At 40.8% G+C, this 22,972-nt stretch overlaps 1 protein-coding gene across 1 annotated transcript in view; it reads left to right on the forward strand.

The window, feature by feature from the left end:
• Positions 1 to 22,972, forward strand: part of si:ch73-383l1.1 (receptor tyrosine-protein kinase erbB-4) — a 237,815-nt gene that overhangs the window by 187,698 nt on the left and 27,145 nt on the right. Inside the window, exons 15-20 of the mRNA XM_053314757.1 lie at positions 2,491 to 2,645; positions 7,646 to 7,690; positions 10,503 to 10,635; positions 17,156 to 17,278; positions 18,081 to 18,179; positions 22,445 to 22,630. Coding sequence (XP_053170732.1) covers positions 2,491 to 2,645; positions 7,646 to 7,690; positions 10,503 to 10,635; positions 17,156 to 17,278; positions 18,081 to 18,179; positions 22,445 to 22,630 — 741 coding nt within the window. The remainder of the gene's footprint in view (positions 1 to 2,490; positions 2,646 to 7,645; positions 7,691 to 10,502; positions 10,636 to 17,155; positions 17,279 to 18,080; positions 18,180 to 22,444; positions 22,631 to 22,972) is intronic.

The raw sequence follows: 22,972 nt of genomic DNA on the forward strand, positions 1-22,972 counted from the left end.
TCTAGTCTGTGAAAATAAAAAAGCAGAAGAATAAAAGACTAAGGGGTCGCAAACAGACATGGCTTTGTATTGAAGGACAAGGCCGCTGATGTGCTATGTTTTTCTTATTGTCTTGTAATTAACACAGATTGAGTGCAACACATTGTAAATGATTAACATAAAAACACAATATGGCACAAGACAGTACAAACAGTAGAGCAACCGAGCCAGACAGTAACCCAAACACGACAACAACATGAAAAATTTAAATAGATACACAACATTAAAAATAGATGTGTGTTGTGTGTGTGTGTATGTGTGTGTGTGTTTGTGTGCAAGTATATAAAGGGGAGAGAGCAAAAAGGATAAAAGAGAATAAAAGGAAAGAAAATAAGAAGAAATAAAGCTGCAGTGCTGTTGGGTGGCATCTCTGGTTGGGTAGGAAGGATGAAGAGGTGTCAAGGTGAAACCAGGATGGGTCTGGACTGATTTATGTATTTCTTATTGTCAACAAATCTCTGAAAAAGACCAACACACATTCTATCCCAGATACAATATGGGATGTATTTATATAACACACACACCAGGCTGGAGTTGCAATTTGTGTCATTTAAGTGAGTATTTGATGGGTGCATCTCTCCCCACCCCCAGGGAAAATCACACTCGTAAGAAGGGTGTTTTTTTAAGAGAGATTGATAACATATTCTGCTCGACCAGTTTTGTGGGAAATAAATCTCCAACTCGCCACAGGCAAAGTCATATTTGGGAGAGGAAACTTGAATTAGCTAAGTATACCCTATTTATAAGACTAAATCAGGATCATTATGTTAAACTTGAAAATATCAATACATATACACTCAGAATGAATATTTCAGCTAAGTAGATGACACCTTGCATCCAGCAGTTAAACTTTTGAAATGAAAAATACTATACTTGCATATTTATAGATCAATAAAAAAGCTGATTTAGATGTCTTATTAAGGATTCTGGCAACGTAATTGAACTTTTTTGTGGGGGGGAAAAACATTAGTTGCAAATTCTTATTATTCCAAGTAGAATGATTTTGTTTGTCTTTTCTGGTGAGGATTTTAAAAATTGAAACTAGTGTACCTTGGACTGAGGACCAAAGACAGGGCAGGGATGCCAAAAGGGATTTTTAAAAGGATTTGTTTGCAATAGAAAAATATAATAACACAATTCTTATCCTTTTATATAGCTAAAAAAAGATTAGAAATGTCTACTATCCGACACGCATAGATGCTCATTTTAGAGTTGCATAGGTACAATACAGAAAGTTGTATCTTGTTCTTAATGTGCTGCATGACTTATTGTGTGGAATTTAATAGTGTGTGAGTGTGTGAATAACCTTTTATAACTGAGCCCTGAGAGAGAAAGAGAGAGAGAGAGAGAGAGGGAGAGAGAGAGATGATGACAGAGAGAGAGAGCCTCCTCAAGGATGCACAGAGGCAGCTGACTTTGAGATGCTGGTCACAGTTGAGTAGTAAATAACACCAGAGTCAATCATCCACAGGCGCTCACACACACAAATACACATGCGTGCGGCATGCGCGGACATAGTTGAATGCATTCAGACATCTGTATGCGTCCGCACTTGCACGCACACACATGCATACACACAAAGATGCAAAGTGAGAATAATGTTTATTGATGGCGTGTGTCTGAATGTGTCAAACTGTGAGGCTGTCCATCAGGTCACTGCGGTCGTCAATAGCAACGGAGTCCAGCGCTCACAAAACTCCCAGCTCTCTTGCATACACACAAACAAACACACTGGTATTTGCACAATTGTAAGTTTGGCACATAGTCATCACACTTTAGTCAACACTTTCATCGCCTTTGATGCACGCATAAGCATTCATACACAGTGCAGCACAGTTTTCCCTCTCACTCAAACACACACAAACACACATCACTATCCATCTTACTTATTCATGATCTCGCTGCAGCTGAGCTCGTGCTCAGTTACCACTTGTCATCTCTTCCATCACATTCGATGCACCGTACTTTGACATGACCTGATTCCTTATGCATTTGGCCAATTTTAACGGGGATGCAGCGGAATACACTCCAGGCAATTTTTCTCAGCACATTATAAATCAGTGAATGAAATGCATGTGGGTCTTGCCAGTTACATTAGCCGTTGGTAGGGAGTAAGCAAATTGACATGATTCGCGAGGTTTGAATTTGATTCAATTCTCTTCTCTCCTCTCATCCATTTTTTCCCCTGTATCTTCATTCTTTCCTCTTACTTTATCTCATTCTATTATCCCTAACTTTATTTCCACTCTTGCTACTACGACTGGTTCCCTTCACCTCCTTGACCATTATTTTTATTCTACCTTTCATCCTCATGTTCTTTTACCCCCTTTCCCTTCTGACTAATCCTCTTACCTCATCCCCCTTCTCTCGCTTCTCCATTCATCCACTGTCCACCACCTTCTCTTAACCCACCCACTCATCTCCCTCCTCCTTGTTCGTCTCTTCTCTCAGGGCCCAGACCAGTGCGTAAAATGCCTCCACTTCAAAGATGGACCCAACTGTGTGGAGAAGTGCCCCGATGGCTTGCAGGGGGCCAACAGTTTTATCTTCAAATACGCCAAGGCCAACAACGAATGTCATCCCTGCCACGCCAACTGCACCCAGGGGTAAGAGAGGGATGATACATAAAGATGTGTCTGTGTATAAAAGTGTGCATTTCTTTTCTTTTTTTTTTCTTTTTTGCTCACCTGCATACTTAATCCCAAGCGTCTTCTTGCTTAGGTGCTTTTATTTTGTTAAAAGCATCGTGGAGACATGCATGCATTGAATCAGTGTAGCCTTGGAGACATACTTCCCTCCCAAGGAGATGCAGGAGGGAAGGAGAGCAGGAAGGAAGATGACTTAATCTTGCAGCAGCTACAATCTCTGACCTGTAACTGACTTCTGTGGGCCCCGCTCCCATCAGAGAGTAAAGGCTCAGAACACACTGAGCCTTAAGACCACATGGGGTACAGTGCAGATGAAGTACAAATTAAAGGATGGGTGCAAAAAGACAGTAGGTACAGTATAGGGGAGACAGGGGGAGGTGCACTGTGAGAAAATGTAAGATAAGGAGGACAGAGATGAAAGGTTGCAAGTGAAGCAGAAGGTGGAATAACTGCATTAAGAAGCAGTTATGTATGAAAATACAGGCTGCTGGAAGAAAGCATTACAATCTTCTGTGATTGTCATGTGCTGGTACAAAAGGTCACACTGGGAGCTTCAGATGGGCCTTAAAATGATCATTAGAGTTTTTCAATTCTGCAGCAATTACTGTATATGTGGGGGAAATCCAAAAAGTCCAGATTTATGTCATTATAGGGTTTTATAGTTATTTCTTATGGCATAGCAAACAAAATAGAGAAATTGACTTAGACTAAAACAACAAAGACAAAGCTTGCTGTTCTTGCTGTCAAGAATGACATGGTTTTATGTCCTGTGGAGTTTCAGGGCTAAGCATATCATAGCAGAGGTTTTTATTTTCGGTTGCATTCTCTTAACAACAATAAAAATGATAGACTAATGTACAAAGTTGGCTGACAGCTCCATTTCTGGCAGAGCTAAGGACTGCAGAGTGGGGGTGGAACTGAATCCAAATGTGGTATTTGGAAAAACATAAATCATAGGTTATTGGGGATATTTATTTCGTAACAATGTTTTAAATAGTGTTTAATTTATGGGAAGAAAAGTAGAAAATGTGTCAAATAACAACACACAAGTCAGGACTCTGCACCACTGGTCTGTGTGTCTGGTGGAGCTGAGCTTTGGCTAAATAGTCAGCACAGTTGAGCATGGTCAACTGGTGTTTTATTTAAATACAAATACTCAGTGGCTCTCTGCGCATCCTTACCACAGAGGCTACACAGCAAACTGGTAAATACAGTCACAGCTTTGCCACTGTTTTCCTGTGTCTCTCCACAAACAACACGTACACACGCTCTAAAGTACAAAGGTCAAAGCAAGACAAGTCCTCAGAAGCATGGAATCTGTGGATAAAAAGGAAACTTACCCAGCAACGTGTTCGGTTTACGTCTTCATCCTCTCAAGCTTCTCTTTTGAAGTTGGTGCGACTACGACTTTGAACCTGAGCCTTTTATTTTTTTTATTTTGTAGGAGCTGCAGATTCGGGGATAGTCAGGGAACCATAAGCACCTGAGAAATGGAGCAAGTGGAGCAAATGCATCCCCGTTATTCAAATTAAATATAAACGTATGATCATCAGTAAAATCAGAATCAATAAGCATTTTGATATTTTCAGCAGCTGATAAAAGTAAGTAACCATGATTTGATTTGGTGCATCTGAACAGACAATGGATGGAGTGGAGCTTTTCCTCACTGCTTGAAAATGTCTGAATTAACAAACAATCAAATGTTCACTTTAATTTAAGTTTTAGTCAGACTTTGCATTGCACAGAGTTATTTTTAAATATGAGGACGCATCACTCCATGTAATGATCTCTCCATTCATCCAGCCACTGTGCGCTGTGCTTTCATTATTATGATTATTCTCTCATTCTCTCATAGAGGATAAATGAGAGGCACAACTTTATTCCAAGTGGGATTTTGCAGCAAGGTCTAGTCCTCTACTAAAATAGCCTTTTTAAGTCTTGAGTTGAGTCCTTCCTGAGTAATATAATAGTGCTTGATTTGAAATACATTTAACATTACAGCTATCTTAGCTCGTGGCACTATTGTGGATAGCTATCACTGGAACTTGTGCATAAAATAAACACTTGAGATTGGAATTAGTTAGTTGTTGTGAGGCCATTTAATTTATTTTCAATTTTCATTGTACTTAGTTACCCATCGGGTTCAACATTAATTAACCAGCTTTAATTACCCAAATCATATTGTGAGGCTATTTAATTTATATAAATTGCTTGTCTTCGTTTAACATTGAAGATGGCCTAGAAGCCCTCAACCTCCTACCAGTGTAGGCTACATAATGTGTTTAGAAATATAATTTCAAATATGAAATAGCCATTCTTCTGAGAATCATTTCCTATCCTGATCCATCCAATTATATATTGTTCTTGATGCATTCTTGGTTTTCTTAGCACCCTCAATCTAACTGATGTAGATTATTGCAGGTGGCTGTTTCTTGACTTAATCCAAGAGGTTAGGTGGTATAGAAGTGCAGGCAATATGTTTCAAATTACAATTTTGTATCTTTCCAAGTGTGTGCAATCATTTAAAAATGTAACCAGACACCCTTGCAGCAAAGAAAAAGGATGAGGGGTGAGGGGCCGAAGCAAACAAAGTTATAACATTGATTTCATCAACAGGGCTGGCATAGCAGGAGGTCGTTTTATTTTGCTCTAACAACCCTGTGAATGTTGATAACATCAGTGCATTTGGGCGGGTAAAAAAGGTAGAAAGAGAAGAGAAAGCAAGTGAAGGTAGAAAGCAGGAGAAAGGATAGCTTTCACTCACACACACACACTTGCCTGTCCCTGACTCTGTGAACACTAATCTGTCTTTGGCATGACAACACGTCCATCATGCCTTGTCATCTTATCCTGCCTTCTAGCAACAGAGTGTGCTGGATTAACATCAAAACAGACGCTGAAGCCAGGTATTTAAGGGTATGAACCAAAGGGAGACATTACAGAAGACAAAGGTCACTCTCGGGAACAAAACAACACCTTCAGAGCTTTAAAAAAAATCAGTATCTTGCTTAAGGATACTTTGACTGGACAGCTGATTATAGAGAGATGCAATCAAGTGGCAACTACCACAGCTTGAAGCAGATACTGTGTCCGAAACCCCTGGCTCCAATTGACTCCTATTCAAAAAGCTTCTACTTCTCCCTAGAAATACTAAGTAAATTTTGTCTTTTTTCAACATATCACTATTATTGTATGATATGCTATGTGAATAACATCTCAATTCTTACTGTAGCTATGGTGTCTGCTGTGTGGGTGTTGTTTGACAGCTGTGATTGACAGTTAGCTTACCTGCAGCTCTTTCCAGTCAGACTATTGTTGAAATATTTCAGTACGTTTTGTGTTACTTGATGATGATACCTGCCCTGGTTTCCAGTACTCACTTAGCACCGAGGTAAGGATGTGTCTTTCCAGAGCGTGAAAGGCAAAATCAAACAATCCTTATTTGGTGGAAGGTCCTGGCTCCAAATGGAAATTATGTTGCCGACCATAAGGTGCAACTCTGGCCTTCAAACTGGCTATAATGCAAAGCAATGGGTGACATCCATCTTTATATACTGTGTTTGGATGTTACTATTAGGTATTAGATATAAAAGGGCAACACAGATAAAGAGAAGAGAATGTACTGTACCTGCCTCAATGATTAGTTATTGTCAGGGAACTTCTTTGTTCTCTGTTTAATGCAGGAAGGAAACTATGTCATTCATTTCCACACACAAACACACACACACACACACACACTTAGATGCACCTTCAGACCCACGACTTTGGATACAGACACTGATTGCTTGCTAATTACCTATTTGGTGCACCACTTAATTGACAACGAAGTGAGCCACAGTTGTCACGGATTTAATTCAAAAGTTAGGCCACTCTCCTAATTTGCTGTGTAATTTGTTTTGTTTAGTGTTCCCATGCAGTGTCCACTGACACACACACACACACACACACACACACACACACACAGTATTCGTAAACTGTTCTCCTGTATCTATCCTACTGTTCAAAGTCCTCCACTCAAGGAGCTTGAATTAATGAGTAGCTAAGAGTCTCCTCTAATCACTTCTCGCTTACCTAATGTTAAAACTCCACATCTCACAAATGAATGAGAAGTGAGCTGTGTCGTTATCAGCGCTACGTTCCAGGAGCCTTGATTGATCAGATAGTAGTAGATGTAAGAAGGTAAGAAAAGAGGTAGATGTTGAAATCAAAGTGATACAAAGACTGAGACAAATCAGAAAGCATCAACATTATTTGAATTGACTATATTTATCAGAATAAAAGGCAAAGCAGAGGTTGTAGTAAAACAATAATGTATCTATTGCATCTACATTATCTTTCTTTTTCTGCAGTGTTTATTGAGCAGGCCAGGTTTGGATGTTAGAGTAAACCAGCTGTGATGGGGATGTTTTATACCTTTAACACCCCTCGAAGGCTCAATAGCAAGCCATGTCATCCCAGAATATATATTTATACCTACACTAACCTGACACCACACCTACACCTATTTCACAACATCAAGCCCAATATTACTCAACCTCAACAAATACTCAATACACAAAGCAAAGTCTTGCTGAGCTTTGTTTTCTAAATGTCCACATCATATTGACTTTCTATGAAATGTTATTCATTTTTAATAGATAGTGAATAGATGTGTGGTGTTTTCCATTAATTTCCCATGAAGTTACTTTGGTGAGGAAATGCTCAATTTTGATGCAGGAATGTTTCCTCTATTGGAAAATCAATTTAAATATCACATGAAATAAAGAAGAACAATGCTTTCCCCACCCGAAATGCTTCTTCCTGTCATATTGACAAGTGGTAAGTCGTGCTCAGGATTCAATTTTCCACAGGTCCCTTCCCAGTGACAGCTGATTGACGTTGAAGAAAGACAACATGAGGTTTACTCATAACCTGTCCATGATTTAATGGATGATCTCTCTGGTTTTTCTGCCCTGCAGGTGTGTCGGGCCAAGACTCCAAGATTGTGTTGGGATGATGGACAGGTAAGGAATCTCAGGATACATTTGTAATGTGGGATCGGGAAACCACCACCAAATCCTGCCTCTACTCATTAATGTCCCTATGAAACACTGTGTCCCATGATACTGATTAACAATTCCAGCATAGCATTGTCAGTTCCTTGTCAGTTTTGAATTGTACATTTGACAGATGACTTCAGAATGAATTCAACTTGTTGTTGTCTAAGGGTTTGAATGGCTTTACGCTAGTATCTGTAGAGAAGAACCCCAGAAAAGTAAACTTATTGGACATTTTGTGTGAGCTAGTTCCCTTTTAACCTCAATTATTATCAATGAGATATTATTATAATTGTCTGCTATATAATTATTCTCAGCAGCAGTAATAGCACAGGTAGAGCAGTACATTCAACACTGGTATCATTGTCTTTAAACTGCTATGCTGGCACTATTATTATATTACTTCTAGCACTCCTGAAGATGACCTGTGTGTTCAAGTCACGCAAGACACGAAACCTGACTTTGACATAACTGCTTCCAATATAACTTACAAGAGACTTGACTCCCTCTAAGAGTAGACTCGCCTTGAGCACTAAACACAAAGTACAGCTGAAGCAGATGGGAATGTCAATAGTGATAATGAGCTGTAAGTCATTACATTAAGGAATCACCAATCCTTCTAAATGGGACATGTATGTCTGTACCAAACTTAAGACTTTACTTGTGTTGGTCTTGGTTGAATTTAGACTTGAGTTGGACTTGTCCCCAAACACCTAAAGCTCTTGCTACCATAATACTTATTACCATTGCTATTAATACAAGTACCAATGCAACTGATGCTAATTTCAAGAGCAGGAAACACATCAACAATAGAGAATACATAGAAAATGCATAGAATACAGAGTATGTGACACAACAACATTAACATACAGATACAAATACATGATCTTTACAATTAGAGCAAAAGAGTGACAAACTCATTAGAATTTAAACAAGCCAGCTGACCTATTACAAGGGGTCTAGAGTGCCTTTTAAACACAAGAAACGGAAATGAGCCCTTTTCCTTTCCTCTGGGAGGCTTCTGCTCAGACTCTAGTCCCAGAATTGTTCTTTTGCTCTTTCTATGGCATTGTTCCCCCGTCTCATCTGGTGACCCTGTGTCAGTTGTTCCGCTGTAAACCCTCTCCTCATAATTATAGAACTCCTTCCCCTTGTCTCTCACCTCATGCTCTCTCACTCACTGTTATTTGTCTCTCTTTTACATTTTGCCCTTTGTTTTCTTTCTGCTCTGTCCCGCTTTTTTCCCTTTTTTCTTTCTCATCTCTTGAGCCTGCATTCTAAATTCACCTTTCTTTTCTGCCCCCCCCCCCCCTCTCTTTTTCCCCCTACAGTATATGCATCTTTGCTTTGTTGTTGTCTCTCCTTGTCTCTCTTCCCCCTTTGACCTAATAATTCCAAACTGCTGAATTACTATTCACCACATGACCGGATATCTCATTATGTCGAAACCCACAACCTCTTTGTAAATTTCAAGCCCCCCTCCCCCCCACCGTCTTTAGGTCCACCACAATCAATATGGCAAATGCCGTAGCACCTTGCTCTAGCATAGCTCCATGGTACATGAGTCTTCCATTAGCTGCTAATGGCCTCGAGAACTAATAGAGTTTTGAACTTCAAGTATCAGATGGAAGAAGGTGTTATTATATGCAATCTGGTTGTGTTTTCCTGGGTACAAAAAGAGAAGGAAAAAAAGAAAAAGAAAGTAGGAAACATAAAATTCTGGCACTGATAAGTGGGTGTAAACGGAATACAGATGGGAAGGAAATATGGGAAGGATAATGAAAAAAAGATAGTAATAGAAGGACAGGATTGAGTGGTAGCATAACAGTAGACACAAGTGCAAGTGGCTTGCAAATGGCAAATGCATTAGTCCCATCATTATTGAAGAGAAAGAGCTTTTAACTTTCAACCTTTAGGCTTGCCTTAAGCAGATATCCCCAAGAAAATTTCAGAAGCAATTTGTGAAAGATACACTCTTAATTTCTCATTGATTTGAAGTTTTAAAGCCAGGTCACATGAGCTGTAACATCTGTGTTAGAGATGACTGGACAGCACTACAATATGAAGAAAAATCTAGTTTATACACCATATCAAATAACAGGAGCATATAGTATATACCCTCAAAGGCTTTTTCTTCTGACCTGTGAAAATGAAAGCATCTCTCAGCTGGAAATAGCTGTGTGCTCGGTAGGGCTGACTTATTTGGAAACATGGTAGTGGAAATTGAAGCGTTTCCCACCCCTCTGAAAACCACCTGTGTACTAGTGTGTCTGAGCTTGTTTGTTATTATATTTTATTTTAAACTCACACAAAATGAGAGGAATATGATACAGAGGAGTGGTAATGAAAGAGAGTAGCTAGTCCGAGGCTGGGAAAAGTTTCTTCAGATCTCCCAACAGACCTGTTAAAGCTTCATAGGTGGTGGTAGGAGAATGACTTTGGTTGATTTGAAACTGTCAAGCATCAGTTAAGGAGCAGCAGAAAGGGAATGACTTAAAAAGCTACACAGTTATGCCAGTATTCAACATGTACAACACGCTAAAGTGAAAACAAGCTTTCTTTGTCTTCTCCCTTCATTACTACTTGCAAATGCTGAAAAGCCTTTTGTTCAAAATCTTGTGTTAAACCTAAATTAATAGGAAAGATGTTTTTAGGTGTAACAGCACACTGAAGAATTGTTCAGCAGTGGCTGAGGTCTGCACTTTCTTTCAAAGTGCCTTTTTAGTTTCTTTAATTTATCTGCTTTGTTAATGCTTCCTCCTCTCTTCTGTCTCTACAGGACACCCCTAATAGCAGCTGGCATTATCGGCGGGCTATTCATCATCGTCATCCTGGCGCTCAGCGTTGCCGTTTATGTTCGACGCAAAAGTATCAAGAAGAAGAGGGCCTTGAGGCGCTTCTTGGAGACAGAGGTGAGAGCTCAAACATCATGACTTGAAACACTTTGTGAGTGTCAGAATCAATTTCTACAAGAAATGTGTGTTAAAAAATAAATAAATGTGGTTATATTGGTCTGCAGTAGTGATGTGGAATTATAAATTAAACATTTAATTATTGCATCTGCAACTACAGAATATGAATAGCTTTGTGCAGTATTTTCATTAACAAATTGCAGCAGTATGATATATAATGAATTTTATGGATCCCATAGAAGAAATTACTGTAGAATAACTTTCCGCCTAGGTATTTACCGTGCTATTAATATGACAAAAAATGTAATTATTCTTGTAACATTCTTAATACATTAAATAATTAGACACTTTTGATATTTGTCTTTCACCTATTTTCTTAGCTTGCTTCCCACTTTATTTGAGTTTCTTGTCCTCTTTTTTCAAAATTGCACTGCACTTTTGCAGATGGATGCCAACCTTACTCTACTTATAAGCAAACCTTGAAACATTAAACCTTGGCTATGGTACTTAGCCAAACCGCACAGTGCGCAGAAGGTTTTAAAATTATGCATGGCCGCCATCACCCATCCGTCTGGCCTTGACGAGGGTTCATTTCTGGGAAGCATTAGGGAGTGGAGCAGATTTTATATTCAATGGAGGAAGTTGAAGATTGAGATGCAGGTGAGTGCAGGGTTTATGTTGCACACATGTGTATTTATGCTCTGGCTTATCACCTGTGTGTAGCTACATGCAACACACATGCTCTCCTGCTGCGTTTCCTGTGCGTGGTAAAGAAGTTATGTAATCACTGCAGGTTCACTGAGTGGCCTTGTCTATAAGAGTGGGGCAGGCTGCCTGTCAGTCTGCATTAGGATAATTTACAGGTAGAGGCAGCAGTGTTATAGACAGCTGTCAGGCCAGAGACGGGAACTGGAGGAGGGCAGCCACGGGCAGTTTCTGCCTCATCCCGACCACACGCATCCATCTTAATCAACCGGGCCATGTTCCGACAGCCTCTTGACCGGGAGGGAAGTCTTCAGTCTGAGCAGTTTCGCTAATGTACTGTCACAGAGAAGGAGGGGGAGGATCTTCTTGACCCTTTTCATATAAAGTTATTCGAGACATATTTTGCCTCCTGCACCGCTTGACTAAATACTCCAATAGAAAAAAGTGAAATATATTTATCCAAGTCAAGCTCTCCATCCTCCACAGAGACCTAATTGGGTGTAGAAGTAATAAGAAGTAACAATACCTCTGGCACGTCAGCCTACAGGTTACACAAACCACTCATTAAGAGGTTAGGTTCAGTCCCCAAAACTGTTGTTATAGACACTGACCCTGCTCAGTCCATGTAGGTCATTCTGTGTAAGATCAGCAGATCAACAGTTAGAGATATGATCTGGCAGTTGTGATTTATGCCTGCAGGGAAGCGAATATGCAATCTGTACTTGTCATCGGAGCTGAAAAAACGAAGGACTTCAATCCAAAAAATGTCCATTTTGTGAAAATCCAGCTCCATGAAAGTCAAACTATTTTGTAAGCAGTGGTCATGTGCCTTGAGTAAACATAACGTGCTTGAGCACTCATTTCATAAGGCATCAGATTCTTTGCCTAACTCTGAAATTTGAAGTCTTTCCTTGAATATATGAATACGTAGTGCATACACAGATACTCCTCTTCCTCCTGTTCACTATACCTCTGAAAGCTGTTCCCCACGCTCACCTACCCAGCATACTAAAAACCTGCACTCCTTGCAGTCTGTATCACACTTTCCAGAGGCTCCTTTTGGCTGATGAAACCGCACGATAGGCTTTGGACAGTGGGTGAATGTGGATTCTCTATTCAAACAAATAATAGAGCTGAGTCTGTGTCTGTGAATGGAGATCAAGCTTGTCTGGATGAGGGATTTGGGGACAGCGAAGGCTCAGGGACTCCCCCTTTCTCTGCCTACCCGCCATAGCTTCTTTTTTTGTATGTCTTTTTTTCTAACTCAAACAGAGAGCTCACCTCTTGTGTCAGACAGGAAAAAGATGCCTCCAGTATGCACTGTCAAAATGTGATCTGAGCGTTCAAGCTGGCATTTCCATATCAAGCACACGTGTGAAGGCTGTGTTGACTTGCAAAACATACTGCTATTTCATTTCTTTATTGTTTTCTTTGTTTTACTATTCTCTGTCTCTGTCTTTTCTTGCATCATCACCTTCTGCTTTTCTTTTTTTCCCCCCATTTTGATCTCTGTATCTCTATTTATGTGTCTGTCTCCCTTGCGAACAGACACTTTCTTCTTCTATCTTTTTAGCTGTCTGTTTTTCCTCCTTTCCCCCTCTCTCTCTCTCTCTCTCTCTCTCTCTCCCTCTCTCTCTCTCTCTCTCTCACCTTGAAAGAGACATAGAGACCAATAGGAAAAAAAAACACTCTCTCACTGTGGTGCTTTTTGAAGAATCCCTTAAAAACAAATAGCTTTTCACAGGGAGAGAAAACACAAATACCAAAGTCCCCTCACTGTTGCAGCGTGACCCCTAGGCCTTGAACTTCGACCCCAGACCAATGTAGCAGGAGTAATACGCTTGGAATCGCTCTCCCCCCCGCGCCCCCGAGGTCCTCTTCCAGCTGCTTTGGTACAGACGTGGGCCATGTGAGTGTTTCAGCACCACAGGCTGTGGACAGCTCTCATGCTGCTTACATACTCTCCTCTGCTCACACTCAAGAAGGATTTCAGCATTCAGAGAAGCTGGACAGCTCCCGTTGTTCACCCCAGGCCAAACTGACTGAACGGAGGAACAGGACATCATTACAAATGCATGTAGCGGAGCTGAGCATTGTTCAAACACACTGAACCTTATGTTAAATTAAAGTCGAGATCCCAGTGTTTCAAAAGACACCAAATGTGTCATGCTGAATATTTTAGGGGTGTCTATAAAATCAATTTTTATATTCCATGCACACCTTTAGCCATTAAAAGTGGTGCTAAGTTGTTTCTTTTAACTGACATATTGAGGAAATTGTAGTTTTTGTTTAATTCCAATGCATCACACATGGTAATTTATCTGATTGAAACTTTTCTGAATCCATCAGGATATCTAATCATCTCACTGGATTATTTTGGTTCATTACAACTTGGAATATTTCAGTAGGTTTGGACATTTCTGTCTATATTTCATATCACTAATATTTAACAGCAAATAGCTTTTAGAAGAAATGTAATGCATATCAATGAAAAAGCCATTTATCTTAATTGGCAGTTATGTTTCATATTGTATTTCTGTGGTTTAAGGACACCAGTGAATGATTTGGCATTACAGTATGCTGGAGCAAGAGAAAATAATACCCTGTTTTACCATTCACTCAATCAAAAATCAGCTTTGAAATGAGAATAGATTCAAAGATTCACACTCCTAAATAACAGTGCATTATTAACCGCTAAATAAAGCGGTGAGTGAGAGCTCAAGAGAGTTTTGGGGGGACCATGGGTCTGCATCTTATTTAATAGCCCTCTCCCTCCCCCTCATTTCCTCTCCTCATCAGTCCAGTCCAGTCTAATCCTAATGAAACAATAACAGCTCTAGCCTGTCACCATCTGCTCTTATTACTGCTCCATCACCACCTTCCCATGTCTCATCTCTGCTCTCCATTTTCTGAATCGCTCCATTTTCTCACTCCCCGCAGCATCATTTGTTTTCTTGTTATTCATGCACAAACACACTGATGCAAATAACATTCTTTGCCCCAAATATCAGGCTGATACTGTATGATGGATGTGACCAAAACTTGCCTCCCTTGTCGTGGTTAATAAAGAAAATAGACAGTGATTCAATGTTATTTAACAGCTTATTTAAAGGCCTACCATGATACACCTACCATTTAATTGGCCACCCCAGGTTACGCTGTCTTTTAAAGGACCAGTGTGTAAGATTTAGTGGCATCTAGCAGTGAGGTTTCAGATTGCAACCAATTGAATTGCCCTTATGCTCCCCTTCCAAGTGTGAAGGAGAACCTAACCACAGAACTCACAAAAAGGCCCTCTTTAGAGCCAGCTTTTGGTTTGTCCATTCTAGGCTACTGTAGAAACATGGCTGTGCAACACTGTGGGCTCTATGGAAGAGGATCTGCTCCCTATGTAGATTTATGGATATTATATTCCATTGCCAAGTCTGAAATTCTAAATTCTAAATTCTACACACTGCTCCTTTAAGAGCCACTTAATTATAATTATGCATTTCAGTGGAGAGTTTCAGTCTTACAGAAAGGTCTAAATTTCTGTAAGTCTATTAATATAAAGAAAATGTTTAGTAAAATCACTGCACAGCATCAGCCAATATGTAGCAAATATTAAATAGTTATAAATCTTTTTGGAAAGTGGTACAGGGACAGAACTCTTGCTATTTACATCTCAATAATGGATACAGTTAAATGTAACGCATATTTATTAAAATGTTATCTTATCCCCATGTGTAACATTCTAAATGTATGCTTCAACTATTGGAAAGTACACTTTTAGTCAAATTTTTAGCCTGTAGGAATTAGAGATTTTTCTTAATGCAAGAGAGATACTCATGTTTAGATACTGATGTTTATATAATTCCCAAAGCAAGGAAAATCAGTTTAAGCTTTACAATAATGTATGGATAGAGTTTAACATTAGAAGGCTGTTTTTATATTCATCTTCTAAATTGGGCAGTTTCTATCTGCTCACCTTAAATCTGAGTTTAATACATGTATATGAGCATGATTTGTCATATTACAACTGGTTTGGAGTCAATCCTGGTTCAGTATTCAATGTTTAGAGAGGGGATATTTAACATCATTATTTAAAGTCAGCATGTAAGTCTTAGATCGTGTCAACAAAGCAACAACTGATGTTAAGCGTTTCTTGAAGTTTATTGGCTGATATTAAGTCATTCTTGACAATGGAAATAGCAGATGACAGCACAAATGTCCCTTTAGGGTCTAAGTAGTAGCTGCTTTCGACTTTCTATCATATCATATGTTCTACATCAGCGTAATTTGCCCAGTTTTCATGGGAATATATGTGTTCAAATTTCCATTTCGTCTGATTTTGTTCTTTTTAGAGAAAATAAGACTTTCGGAGTGGTAGCATCTCCATTTCACAACCCCCTCAGTCGTCCTATCACTGCTACTCCCTTCCTTCTTTCATCTTCCTCACTTTCCCCTCTCATTTCTCTAGTATTTATCCTTCATCCTCCTTCCCCAGTTCAGTCTGCTAACCCACTTCCTGCGGTGACATCTCAGCAGGCTTACACTCTGCCTTCAGGCCCCGCCATAACAATAGCCATTAAACGACATGTCATTGGCGCCACGGGCAATGTCATCCATTCTGCGGACCGGCCTGGCGGTACCAATTGCCAGTCCTATTGTGCTGATGGTTTTATATCACATTGAGTAAGTGCTTGTATGGCTGACCGACTGATATATGGTCTCATTATATTGTTTGATGGCCGTGGTTGAGCTGGGTGATTATGCCGCTGATAAACCACAGCGAATGAGGGACCTGATAGGCTGATAGGCTCATTAAGACACGTATTGATCAGTATTGACTTCTTGTGTGTGTGTGTGGGAGGAGTGTGTAGTCTGATATGTGCTTTGTGTGTCTGTGTTGTGTTAGTGTGTGTGTGTCCATCCATGTGTTTCTGTGTGCGTTAGATGTTGATGCGAGCGTAAATTTACATATGTTGTCAATATTTGTGAATCTGTGTACTGTACATGCATTTGTTCTGAGATGTGAGCCTCGGTATATACTGTCTGGATGAATATATGTACGTGTGGCTCTTCCTTCCCTCTGGCTCAGATCTTTTCAAAGCTCGCTTATAGGTGCCAGCTCCTGCTCTTTATATTTAGTAGCCGGGGCTTTGTTGAGTGGCTAGTTGTGAGGCGGGTGGCCGGCCAGCTGCTGGGATGCTGTTCGGTGTCAGCTGTTACTGGCAGCCAAGCAGCATGGAAGAGGCTTGTCATAACCTTGAATTGGAATGATTTTGTATGTGCACAGCTGGTGAGCTGCTACTCTTTGTCTGCTCTGATAGCAGCTGACACCAGACTGTGGTTTGTTTAGGGTGGCCCACATCTGTAACTACCAGTTCCTGCATAACTTCATGTTCACATCCCTGAATTATTTGTATTTCATAAACATGTGTGTGCAGTGCAAAATCAGGACAGAGTTTTTTTGGGGGTTTTTTTTTGCTGCTTATTTATTTGCACCAAATAAACCTTTGTGTTCACTTCACACTTCTCTCTCCAAGACTTACTTATTACTTATTATTTTAAATATAACAGTCTAACACTGCTGCATGCTTCCAACAATTCTTCAGATGTGATTTTTGCATTCAGAGTGCCAAGAGCAAGAGGTTGAAAATATTAACTTAAAGCCAAAGAGAGACACGCTTCTGGTTGTCAGTAGTTTCACAACAAAGGCAGCGGCCGAGAGGGATGCTTCTTGTGTTTTTGGCACTACTTGCTATAAAAAGACGGAGCGAGTGCAATAAATTACTCAGATAAATATGTGTGTGTTGCCTGTTTGTTTTGTCAGCTGGTGGAGCCCCTGACCCCCAGTGGAACAGCCCCTAACCAGGCTCAGCTGCGGATCCTGAAAGAGACAGAGCTGAAGAGGGTCAAGATTTTGGGTTCGGGAGCTTTTGGAACCGTCTACAAGGTCAGTGTGTGTGCCTGCATATACAAGTGTCTCTTAGTGTGTGTGCGTGTGTGTGTGTATGTGTGTTGGGCCTCAGGATTACACATGAAACATCAGTGAGTCAGCTAAATGGCCAAGATGCACAAAGTTTCTCTCAACAATTGCTGCCCTCTCACTAGTAGAACAACCCTGCTTGACAACCTAAACAATAAGCATAAACATTTCCCTTTTTAACAATGTTTCCTGACAGACATGAGACTAGGGCGGCTCAAGGACCTGGAACGGAAACTGCTGTTTTCTTGCCAACTCCACTGCCCTTGGCAAAATTATGCTTACCACCCCAAAACTCAGCAAAGCCCATTGTATAAATACCACACTCTCTACAACTACAGTAGCTGTAAATTCCTCTCAAATCCAGAATTCATGGGCCTGTTTAATTTTGTAGCTCTACTTTACTGTAATTCATCTGCGTAATCTGGGTACATTCCTCCATCAATTTATAGCATTTCACTCGGCAGCTCCTTGTTTGAAACAGGTGGTTGAATCTCGGCATCACAGACTGAGCAGAAACCGAATTTCTTCATTTTAATTCCCCCACATGACTTTACATTTATTTTGCAGGTTTGCAGCACGATTAAAAATGACAATAATGGCTTTGTTTATTTGGAAACACTTGAATTAGGCTTGCACAGGAAAGACAGCAGGGCACCCTTAAACAAAGACAGTCCTCATCAAAATCATCAGGGCCCAAGCTGTGTATGTTTGGCCATGTTTATTGAGACTTAGAGTAGTACATTTATGGTGATTGCTTGTGTTTTTTCAGGGCATCTGGGTGCCAGAAGGTGAGACAGTGAAGATCCCTGTGGCTATTAAAATCTTGAATGAGACCACCGGTCCTAAAGCCAATGTGGAGTTCATGGACGTGAGTATTTATATCACAACAATATGTGTCTGTCTTTGTCTGTGTGTCTCAGTTGTAAAATCCTAGCCTTGTCAGAGAGACGCCCGGGCCTGTCACTTTGTGGGATTGTGCATTTGGCGGTAAATTCTTATGAGACTTCCATCTCAGTCAGAGCCAGTAATAAAATAAATAGTGAACACTGTAAAGCCAGGCATGTATTGAACGAGACTCTATTAAAAACAGCACTTGTTTATGAGATATGGCTTTAATGGAATCCATAAGACATAGAAGGGAGAAGAAAAGGACAAAGGGCTTCAAATTCTTCCCAACTTGTCTTTTCTCTCTTCTTCTCTTTTACCCATCTTTCTTTTCACACACTCAGGGTTTCACAAGTACTCTTTCTTTTACATATTACCAGATTTTGCAAAAGGATTCAAGCTCATCTTTGTGATATGAAATGCTTATGTATATGAGTTAGTAATAAAGTGCTGTCACATGATGTTTCCATTCTGTGCTGCAAAAAAGGATATGAGGTTACATTTGTGACATGGGTAATAGATAAATATTCAACTATAAACAGTGTATGAAAGTGATGCTGCAATTTGTAATCTGGTAACATGATCATTTACTAAAAATGGTGATGAAACAAACAAGAATAATGAAATATACACTTCCAAAGAGTGCAGCACCGTGTCTATTGGTTTAACAGGCTCATCGGATCAGGTTGAATAATGGTGAATTCTGACCTGCTAAACCATTACAGCCTGCTGGGACCATTTTCCCTGGTGGCCATTCACAGTACTGCAAGCAAAACATCCCCTCTGGCCTCAAAAGCAGCTGTTGAAAATACATCAATCATTACTCTCTGTATTATGAACTTGATGATTTATTATTTACTACGAGTGAAGGAAAGCTCTTTTTTGTATGTGGCATCATCCCAACGGAACACAGCCAAAGCAAATAAGAAAAGATCATGTGTTTATTTATGTTTATTTGGTTGGCTTATATGCTGGATGAACAATTTATAGTACATCCATGATCTTTATGCATCAACATCCTTCATCAACAACTTCCCACTGTGACAATGCTGTCTGAGTGACAGAATGACTGATCGCAGTAGGGATCAATAAAGCAGTACAATTCACATGGGATTGCCATGGTAACCCTCCTGAATGAATGTTATGGAAAATATGGTGATCCCGACTTAAATCATGTTATACATGACTTTTGACTTCAAACCACAGTGTTGACCATCGGCGTCAATACTTTTCATTTTTCCTCCATATATTCCTACAGAACATGGCTAAAATTCCACCTTTTATCCTTTATGTCCATTTTTCCCCCCACTCTTCTCCTGTCCCCTACATCTATCCCTCCACCTCCCTCCTCTTCTCCTTTTTCCTCTCTTCCTCCCTCCCTGTTTCTCCCAGCGGGGGTCCAGAGCCAATATGCTCTGTCTGCCGGCTTGTTAAACAGCAATCTAAAGGCAGGCTCACGCCTCACCACTGGGAAACTAGCCACTGGAGTGCCAGCTCCAAACACACTCCGAAAATCCACACATATACCCACACACACACACACACACACACACACACACACACACACACACACACACACAACCAAATTGCGCACACTTTAGAGCAACAAAAGGCTCCCCAGGTGGCTCCCCACTTGCATGAGGGAGATGCAGGTGATTTGCTTGTGTTGGCAAATATGTGAATTTGATTGACCAAGTTGATTATTTGATAAGGCAAATGCAAAGCTTTAATAATGCACTGATTTAGCATATTTTGAAGGGTACACCCATGCACCTTCACACACATGTGACATACTTGGTGGAACATGCACCAGTAACACAGGGCTCTGCCAGTCTATCCTTCTGTGTGTGTGTGTGTGTATGTGTATGTGTGTGTGTGTGTGTGTGTGTCTGTGTGTGTGTGTGTGTGTGTGTGTGTGTGTGTGTGTGTGTGTGTGCGAGGGGAAGTGAGCAAGTGAGCTAGATGGGAAAGGAGGGTCAGCCGGCAGTAATGGAGGTCAGCGCTCAGGGAGATGAGAGAGAAACCCAAACACACACACACACACACACAGATACACACGCACACACACACACACACACACACACAAACGTTTGCCCCGGGAGTAGAAAACCAGGAGCAAGAGTTTAGCCCAACATAGTTTACGACTCCGGGGTCTTTTGGGATCACAGAGTGAGAATAAAAGCACTCTCTCCTTCTTTCTGTTATACACACTGATGTCCTCCTTCACTCCTCCTCCCTCCCCATTTTTCATCCTCTCTTGATCCCGAGGTGTGAGATACGCCTGGTGTAGAGGTGGCTGGAGCTGTATAATGTCGAGTAGTGGGAGCGCGGGGGGGGAGGGCAGGCGGTGTATGAAGTGGAGATGGAGTGGCACTACTTTGGGCCGGGAGGCTGTGTTTAAATCAGGGCACTGATGGTGCCAAAGCCCCTCTACGGCCTATGGCCCCCCTCCTGTTTAGAATTAATCTACTCGCACCCACACCACTGCCAGTCTCCCTCTAAGCTCATTCTTTAGCATCTAAATTTAAAAAGGCACCTCATCTATCTATCAGGTGCCCCGGGGCCAAGCCTGGATATACACTTCTTCGACCATACCCAGTATGCAAAGAAAGAGAGCCCGTGTCCTTGAGTGTGTGAGTGTTTTAGAGAGCTGCCAAGAGAGTGTGTCCGCATGTGAGAGTGCGTGAATGAGAGATAGAGAGAGAGAGAGAGCACAGGAGAGGCAATAAGAGATGAAGAGAGCAACTGAAGTAAGTGTTTTCAAGCAATGACACTGAGTGCAGCTTCTGCTCGGCCATAATGCATATACACGGCGGCTACAAGTATCAGGCCTTGCCATCACGGCACTTCATCACCAACACACTTCCTTCTGCTTGCAGCTCCGCAATAACAATTACCTAGCGTCGAGTCCCAACTGTTCAAACCTCTACGTCCATCTGCTGTAGAAAGCGAAGAGAGAGATGAGAGCAAAAGACAGAAAATGCATTTACACGCCAAATCAAACGGGAGAGAAAAATTAAAAGCAGCTTATGAAATCAAACACACAGCGGCTTTGTATTAAGGCCCACCAGGAGTTACTGAATATGCATCGCTCACAATTAGGTGTTTTAATTTTGTTGGTGTAACATTTGAAAAGCTCCACGTTTGATGCATGTTAAAATATACATTAAAAAGACTGAGTTTGTGCAGCTTTGAAGGAGGTTTCTGCAGGATTTTCTTGCTCAGCGAGAATACTCTGCGGACAGATGCTGCATGCAGATAAAGTCATCATTCCACAAGTCTTAATTTATGCATCGAACTCCACCTCCAGTTGGAAATCTTTGGAATACAGTGCAGTATTATCAGTGGATAATAGATGCAAGGACAGACACATTGAAATCTACTTTCAAAAAGAAAGCTTGAATTACTCTCTTTGGTTAAACTCACAACTTTTATCAATGCTAAGACTTTAATCTGTGATGATGAGTAGTCATTATTTTAAGGGTTCATAAGTCTAGTCCACTAATCTAGACCATTACCATTAAAATCCAACTAGCCTGCCACTTGCCACCATACTGTGACTTTTGGAAACCTTTAATTTGGGTTTATCACCTCTTGCCAGCTTCTCAGTTCTTTGGAGGCTTAACTTCTGGCTAGTGCCAAGTTGGAATGTGCAGTTGGCAACCATCAGACTGTGATAGTGTTAGAAACCTGTCAGCTAAGTGAACATTACCCCAAACATAGTAGTAGTGCTAGTAATTTGTGTATTGGGACCACCTGTACTAGCTTTACTTTATAGCTAATTTTCATTTTCAGTCCTATCAGTTGGTCAAAATTAAAACATATAGTGCAAAGCAAAAAAAGACATATAGGACATTTGCAAGTCCAAAACTCAGCTATTAAGACCCTGACAAACTTTTTTGGATTCTGTATTCATGCAGCAATTTTGGTTGATTTCCTTACTTGATTAAATACCATTTTGACTTTTGAAGAGGCCATTAGAGGAGCTGCATCTTCAGGCACATCAGCATTCAACTATAGTGGTCACATCACTGAGTTTCTGCTTTTAATAGAGTACCCAATGTAGTAGGTCTTCCAGTGAAATAGCATGAAAATGGAAATTCCTGAGAACACTGTGAAGATAATAAAATGTCACACTGTTTAATTTAGAATAATAAGAAGAGGAACTTGCGGCAACTCCTCTATTTCCATTCACGAAATGTAGCAGGCTTCTTAGTCCATCTTTGTCTTTTCCCCCCTCTCACCCAGGAGGCCCTGATCATGGCCAGCATGGAGCACCCCCACCTAGTTCGTCTACTGGGGGTTTGCCTGAGCCCCACCATCCAGCTGGTCACTCAGCTCATGCCCCACGGCTGCCTCCTCGACTACGTGCACGAGCACAAGGACAACATCGGGTCACAGCTGCTGCTCAACTGGTGTGTCCAAATCGCCAAGGTAAGCGACCGCGGTCAGGTTCAAAGAAGACGGCATCTGAAAGTGCCCCCCCCCCAGCATGCATTTGATGGATGGTGCTAAGACAACACAAACAGGCAAAAACATGATATTATGGCACATTCCAAAAAATTATTTAAACAGCTTTCAGTACAGTTTTACTGCTATCTCGAATGCCCCCCGATCTGTATGACCTCTCAGTTTTTACTCATTCAGGTTTCCAATGTTGATTTTCAGGCTTAGTGGCAAAATGATCTATGCAAAATGTTTGCTGCAAGGTCCGTAATGAACCAGAGAACAGTAGTTTCATGTTTGAATGTGTGTCATTTAAAAAAAAAAAAAAAC

The sequence above is a fragment of the Scomber japonicus genome, chromosome 24 (genome assembly GCF_027409825.1).
Source record: "Scomber japonicus isolate fScoJap1 chromosome 24, fScoJap1.pri, whole genome shotgun sequence".
Lineage (NCBI taxonomy): Eukaryota > Metazoa > Chordata > Actinopteri > Scombriformes > Scombridae > Scomber > Scomber japonicus.